The 7302-nt window shown below is 55.9% G+C and overlaps 1 protein-coding gene across 1 annotated transcript; it reads right to left on the bottom strand.

Moving 5' to 3' along the window:
* Nucleotides 1–2570: 2570 nt before the first annotated feature.
* Nucleotides 2571–6411, bottom strand: NKX2-6 (NK2 homeobox 6). The gene is made up of 2 exons (XM_027597514.2): nucleotides 6129–6411; nucleotides 2571–3202 (listed from the first exon to the last, which is right to left on the bottom strand). The coding sequence occupies exons 1-2, from the start codon at nucleotides 6409–6411 to the stop codon at nucleotides 2571–2573; spliced, it is 915 nt and encodes a 304-aa protein (XP_027453315.1).
* Nucleotides 6412–7302: the final 891 nt, after the last annotated feature.

The following is a 7302-nucleotide window of genomic DNA, read 5'->3' as shown; positions in this document are numbered from 1 at the left end:
GAGCCTGGGACGCAAGGCCTATTCAGAACATCACGTCTGCTAACTGCCTCTTGGGTTACTTTTCTATGTTAGAATGGGCAAAAGGGTAAAGAAACTAACATTTATTAATTGTGCCCAGGACTTTGCTAGATCCATGCGATGATGAGCTACATTTCTAGGGTAAGGACCTTACCCAAAGAACGGCAACAAAGGATTTTTTTAAAATTACCATGTAGTATTTTAGAATCTGATCTTGGAAAAATGCAGTACAACTCACTTAACAGCTGAGGGCTAGACAGATGGTTACTCAGTAGAAGCACCGAACTTAAAGTCAACTGTCATGAATGTAAGCCCAGGATCCCTCTTGTAAGGAATACCCCCCAAGGGGCGCCTGGGTGGCTCAGTCGTTAAGTGTCTGCCTTTGGCTCAGGTCATGATCCCGGGATCCTGGGATCGAGCCCTTCATTGAGCCCCGCATCGGGCTCCCCGCTCATCAGGAAGCCTGCTTCTCCCTCTCCCACTCCCCCTGCTTGTGTTCCCTCTCTCGCTGTGTCTCTCTCTGTCAAATAAATAAATAAAAGCTTAAAAAAAAAAAAAGGAATACCCCCCAAAGCAAAAGAGGGTTGATAACACTGGATGGCCATTTCCTCACGATGGAGATTTTAACTGTAACCCCCATTTTTTTAATCTTATCTTAATTGGCTAAGGAATATTTATTGATAGGTCCAAATTTAAAGTATACATACTGCCCTGTTTAACCTCAGGAGCACAGCACTAATAACTATCACTGCAAGACACTGTGGGGTATTTCTGAATGTATTGTTTTTCTTTTTTCTTTTTTTAAAAGATTTTTATTTATTTATTTGAGAGATTGAGACAGAGAGTGACAGAGAGCACAAGCCAGGAGGAGGGGGAGAAGTAGGTCCCCGCTGAGCAGGGCGCCCAATGCGGGTTGGATCCCAGGATCCCCAGATCACTACCCGAGCTGAAGGCAGACGCTTAACCGACTGAGCCACCCAGGCGCCCCTGAATGTATCTTTATTAACAGCAAAGAGAACAGAGAAAAGGACGAAAATAAAAAGAAGGGAAAATGTAAGGAAATGGTAGTAAGAAAAAAGAACGGTACTCTTGTTTTTAGCTTAAACACATAAACTTTAGGAGATGTAAGCTATCCATAGCCAGGTATAGTTTACAAAGGACCAAGAAGTCTGTTTCCCACCTTCATGAAAACAACCAGGACATGTTCAGAAATGAGCAAATGCAGGACGAGTACATTTTGATTAAATACTCAAATTTATTAAATAGAATTTAACTTTTGGCTAGGTAGTGGTGGGGGGGTGAAGAATCAGTTTTCATTGTCTAAAAATGTTATCCAGGAGAAAACAAGAGCCTGGTTTCCCTACTAGTGCCGGCGGAGGATAAATGCATTTGATCCCTTGTTCCCCTTAATAAAATGAGCTTGTTTTCAGTCTTCAATTTGCATGACTTCAAACGTATTTGGGGAGGGGAGTCATAATTCCCCTAAAGTTCAGGCTTTCCACCCATGGTGTTTGGCTCATGGACACATGGAGGCCTCCTTTCCGGAACCCAATTTAGAAAAGGGTTATGTTTTGAAAGAAACCCTACAGAGGGAGAGGGGGCTGTGAGAGAAGAAATCAGGTAACCTATCTCTAGGGCGCCAACCATTTCGTTTCCCTAGGGAATCCTGTATATCCAGAACTTCTGGGCTTCATTTTTTATTTTAATTCGCAGTTGTATAGGAGGTAAGGAAAGGTGGAGAGATTCTAGTGGTCTACACACATGCACACACACACAAATACATGTAGTATGTTTACTCAAGGTGCTAGAGTGTGTACACGGAATAAAATGCAGTGACCGTGAAGAGGAGAATCAGAATGTACAGGATACCTTCCCAGAGAGCAACCTTGTCCCCGGAGAATGAAGACGGAATCCTCGGAAAGCAGACTGGGGCGCGGGGGGCGGGATGGGGGGAGAGGAAGGGGGGAGGGGCAGCTTAAACTCCCAGGAGGGCACGGCTCACACAATAGTCCTTCTCCCTGACCTCCGGGATCCTCCCCTTCCTCCACTCTTCCACTCGGGTTCGCACACCTCACTCTGCTACTTTTCACATTCATCCCCAACTTCTTGCCTTTAATGGAGGATCGAGGTCCTCTAGAGCACCGCACCCCCATTCACACCCCCCCTCCCCCGGGCCAGGCCCACGGGCTGCCGCACACAAATTAAAGGGCCTGTCCGCAAACCCTGGCTTTGAGGCCCGACAAGTCCCCTGCCTCAGTACTGCTCCGACACCCGAAACTGCCAGCCACCCTAGGCTTTCCTCCCTCCCGGTGCTGCTTTGTGGGCGGCCGGCTTTAGGTCCCTGCGGAGAAGAATGTCCCCCCGTGCCTCAGCAGGATGTCCGAATTGTCCCTGTTGGGGACAATTCGCAGTTCCGGGGATTGCTCAGGGAGAAGTGCCATCGGGTCGCCTATTCCCTCCGTCGCCGCCGCCGCTCTTCCCGGCCGAAGCGGGTGTGCGCAGAGGCTGGGACGGGGCACCAGGACACGGTGGCCGTACGGAGCCCAGGCGCCTCACCAGGCCCTGACACCCTGCATCGGGGCGGGCAGATGGCTCTGCGGGCTGGCGCTGGGGCCACCCCCAGCGAAGCCGGCGCGGGCCAGAGGTGCGGGCGGCGCGGGACCCGGCGGCGCACCCGCGTAGCCCCCGCCGTAGGCTGCGCCGAAAGGAGCGCCCGCGTAGCCGCCGTAACAGGAATAGGGCGCCGCGGCAGCGGCCGCGCCGTAGGGGCCGGCAAAGGCCGGCGCGCCGGGGCCCAGGCAGGGCTTGCCATCCCGCACCAGCACGGGCACCGCCACCCGGCGCGGCGCTAGGGGGTGGCCCGCCAGTTCTAGGGACTTGTCCTGGCGCTGTCTCTTGCACTTGTAGCGCCGGTTCTGGAACCAGATCTTGACCTGCGTAGGCGTGAGCTGCAGCGCGCCGGCCAGGTGCTCGCGCTCGGGCGCCGACAGGTACCGCTGCTGCTTGAAGCGCCGCTCCAGCGCTAGCACCTGCGCCTGCGAAAAGAGCACGCGCGGCTTCCGCCGCTGCCGCGCCTTGGGCTGCTCGGTGCCGTCCCCGCGCGCGCCGATGCCAATGTCGCCAACGCAGCGCTCTGGCCCCCTGGTCCCGCCGTGGAGGGGCGGGGCTGCGCTGAGGCCCGGCTCTAAAAGCACAGGAAGGAACAGCGTCAGCGCCCAGCCTCAGGCTTACCTGAGCAAGTCTTAACGTTGTTTTTAAGGGACTCCCCTCTCCCCTGGTAGCCTTCATTTCGCGTCCCCTTCTGTTCCCTCTGCTGACCCCTCCCCCAGTCCCCAGAGGGTCCGTAGGTTCCTTTCCTCCAAGCTCTGTCACGATTGTACCTGCACGCACATACGTAAATTGTGACACTCTAGGGTCTCTGGTGTGCAGCCTTTTCCCAAAAGGTAGCTAGCTGATCAAGGGTCTAAGACAACTTCATTTTCTTCTTAGAATGTCTGTGTATGGGTGGGGGGGGGGCGATTCGCTGTGATTCGATTCTGAAGTGTGGTCGAGTTTGGGGGAGCTTTAGCCGCAAGGACCAAGTGCGAATGTGGGGGAACTGTTAGATGGAAATTGATTTTGGACTGCCCTTGGTGGAAAGGAGGGGGTGGAGAAAGAGGAAGGGATAGAGATAGAGAGAGCGAGAGAGAGCGTGAAAACTTGGTGACGTGCTTGCCCGTGGGTTCCTGTCTGCCTGGTTATCCGTGGTGGTCCCCCGCGAATCACGGGGTGTTCTGATCCAAGCTCAGGGGCGGGTGTCCCGAGTATCTCCCACCTTCACCCCACCTTTGCACACACCCTTGTCTTTTTGCTCGTCAAGTGCTCCATCTGCACCAGGGACCTGTCCCATCTTTCTTGGATGAGATGCTCTGTAATCCAAATTAGCAAAACAAAATAAAGGCAAATGGAATATTTTTCTGACTCCTGATTCTTGGCTCAGAAACTGAGGGTCTCTTGGGGGTATATACAAAGTTTAGATCCACATTTGGCTTTTTAAAAAGCAGCCTCTTTCTCCTTTGGGGTCTCTTTGGTAAGCAGGTGGCCTTGGTTTCGCTCTGACTCCCTCTTCCCCGGGGTGGTGCCCTAGCCCATCAACCGGGGGCGGCTGTTCCTGAAGCGCGAGGCAATACACCCTTTCCTTCCCTTCTTCCCACCTATCTTCTGTCTTGGCTAAGCTCTTTTTTAACCCAAGGGTGGGTAGAGAGGAAAGGCTGAGTTTTCATGGGAAAGCATGCCAGGAGAAGCCAGGAATGTGGAGTGGCTGCAAGTTCATGGCGAGGTGAAGCACCTAATTAGAGGAGGTGCGGATTGCAACCGGACTTCAAATTCCCAACCGCATTGACACAATCTCCTGGGGGCAGGTGATGGGCTGTTTGGTATTTGAAGTTTGGGGAAATAAAAACTTCCTTCAGAGAAGCCTGTGCTCAGAGAAACTGGGGACATCTCTTCTTTCAAAGAGGAAAAATACGGGCTGGGGTTTTATTCTTAGCAAATTGAAAAGTAACAACTGACCTTCAGCAACTCTTTGGAACTAGCAGGACCCCATTTGAGAGTCCCTGACCAGGCAGGCCATGGGGCTGCGAGGCGACCGGGTGCGTACCAGCACCCTGTGCCCTCCTGGTCACCGTCTGGAGCCCCTCTTGCCCTGAGTCCTTGAAAGCAAGGTGGTTCGGCTGGGGACAGATAGGCATGCAGCGTCTACCAGGAAGGTTCGATTGTTGCAGCGGCCCTGGGCTTGGTTCCTGGAGCGGGGCGCAGGCCCCTTCTCGGCGTCCAGGACAGGCAGCCGCTTAGATGCTGCCCAGGGTTCGCCAGAGGAGGAGGAACGCGCTTCGCGAGCCTTCGGCTGCAGGGTGACAGAAAGGACTGTGACCCTTTCTCAGCAAGGCCAGAGTGAACGCAGAGTTGGCTAAGCATCTCCGAGGGAATTAGTGTTTAAAGTCCACTGCAGAAAACCCCCAGACTTCTCCGCAAACACAGCAAAGTTTAATGTTCTCCAGGCTCCTGGAGTTGATGAATAACCAGGCTACCAGTCGACGAACAACTGCGAACTAGCCCCTTTACTTATTCGTTTGCGCCTTGAATGGATGGGCCGTGACCCAGCCTGGCAGAGGAAGGCCGACCTGCGAGGCCTCGCTGGGGCCCCTAGACGCACACCGGGAGGCTGCAGACCGAGGTGCAGAGATTTGTGGAGAGGAAGACAGGCTTTTTCATCCCTCCGAACGTCGAGACTCCCCTGCGGAGGCTTCCCGGGTCGCAGGAGACAAGGCAACACAACTCACTGCCCGCTCCTTGCCTTCCTGCCGCTGGATGCAGGTGCCGGGGCCTCGCTGTCCGCGCCCAAGGTTGTGCTTTCGGAGAGCGAGCGGAGAGTCGTCTCCCAGAGCAGCGAAACCGGAGCTCCCCTTACTACGCTCCCAGACGCGGAGGATCGGCCGCCCCGCCCGCAGGGCCGTCCAGGCCTAGGGACTCAGACATGACCTGATCTGGTCACCTCCTCTTATTGTCCAGACCAGGAATCCGGGGGGAGGATTGACTGGGCTGGCCAGGCCACTTAGCAAGCCCCAAGAAAGGGCTGCGATTGACCCCAGAGCCGGCCGGGTTTTCACTCTCCGGCGCTCGGCTGCTTTGATGGCTACACTTCTGGCAGACGCTTTAGGGTAGAGAGAGGCGGACCTGGCGGGGAAGTCTGGTGGCCACGGAGCACAGCTAAGATACTGTGGAGGGTTTCGCTGTAAGAAAGAGAAGCTGGAGTTTCTGGGGAGTGTGGCTGTGAGTGGGGGTTGATACGTTTTGGGGTATCAGAGGCCAGGCTGTGGAAATTATGAATGCCTAAGATGCGGGACCTTATTTGGATAGGGGCGCGGGAAGCACACTGGGTGTCCGGAGGAGATGGTAGAAGGGGTTGAGAGATCTGTCATTTGGAATCTCAAATAAGAGCAAATGGGGCTAGGCCCTTGGAGCAGGAAGGACCCAGAGACGCGTGTTACCCGCACGCGCCAGCTTGTAGTGACCATCCCCCCACAGCCGTGATCTCCCTGAGGGGCCAAGACCTGAGCACGAGTACTTACGTGGCTGCCCCACCCGTTCCGCGTCCATCTCCGTGACCATCTCACAGGGACCACCAGAAGACCCCGACTCGTCCTGCCTTCTCCCGCGGTCGCCGCCGCCGGCCCTGCAGGTGCTGGGAACCTCAGCCTTTCGCGGTTCTGGGACCATTCGCAGACACTGAAAGCTTTCAGGGCTCCTACGTGCACACCGGAGTTGCAAGGACTCGGAACCAATCTGCTCTCGCTCCAGCCTCAGGATGTCATTGACCGAGAAGGGGGTGGAGGTGACAGGGTTCAGCAGCATCCCGAAGGCGAAGGAGGCAGGGCTGGGGAGGCCCCCGTCCCCCAGGAGCGCAGGGCCCTGAGCTTCCCGTCTTGTCGCTGCAAGCACCGCAGACCCAAGGTCTGGGGCAGACGCCCAGTATCCAGCACTGCGCCTTCCTCTGGGCCATCCCAGCCGGCGGGATGACCGAGGCCAAGCGACGAGATCGCCAACCCTCATTGGTCCAGGCAGAAACCACGTGCTAACCCGCACCTTCCTCCCCCAGGCGCTTTCTTCCCGCGCCCTTCTAATTCCTCTCCAACCCCCAGCCACCTTCCGGAAAGATTTGGTTTGTGTTGACCGTTCTCAAAAGCAAGGGAAACGGGAGAGCGTAGGGCGCGCGGCTCGTCCCTCGGTGCATACGGTACAGGCCCGAGCTGCCGAGGTCAATCCCCGGCCGAAGGGAGCTCTCCTAGAGGATTTGTGGGCTTGGGGGGGTGGAACCCTTGCTCTGCAACCCAAGCCTATCCATCGGGCCTGGCCTTAACTCAACTCTCCACTCTTCGGCCGAGGAAAACTGAGGTGGAGACAGCTGGGCACCCGTGGGATTGGAGGAACACGCTGGAGTCTTAGTGGGCGCGGGGTGGGGGCCCCGCCGGGGGGAGCTGGGTCCAGGGAGCAGAGGCCGGGCGGCGGCGAAGCTAGTCTTGACTCGTCTATGCCTAGATTAAGCGGGAAACTTCTCGCTTAGAGCAGAATCCGGGTCTGGGGAACCAAGATCGGCCACTTCTTAGGAAGAGCCTCTCAGCTCCCGGCGCGAAGAAAGGGCTAGGAAGCTATACTGGGGGGCCCCCTGGCCTCTTTGCAGGCTCTGTGAATGAGTGGGGACAAGGAAAGGTAATATAACCCCAGCCCTCAGGAAGGTGCCAGACA

Source organism: Zalophus californianus, chromosome 2 (genome assembly GCF_009762305.2).
Source record: "Zalophus californianus isolate mZalCal1 chromosome 2, mZalCal1.pri.v2, whole genome shotgun sequence".
NCBI lineage: Eukaryota > Metazoa > Chordata > Mammalia > Carnivora > Otariidae > Zalophus > Zalophus californianus.
This window is presented reverse-complemented; position numbering and strand designations above follow the sequence as displayed.

Excerpts from the sequence above, each read along its gene's own strand:
- NKX2-6 (XM_027597514.2), bottom strand. The coding sequence starts at position 6,411 with ATGCTGCTGAACCCTGTCACCTCCACCCCCTTCTCGGTCAATGACATC. Across the intron at positions 3,203-6,128 it reads GGAACGGGTGGGGCAGCCAC|AGCCGGGCCTCAGCGCAGCC; the intron begins GTAAGTACTCGT and ends CTGTGCTTTTAG.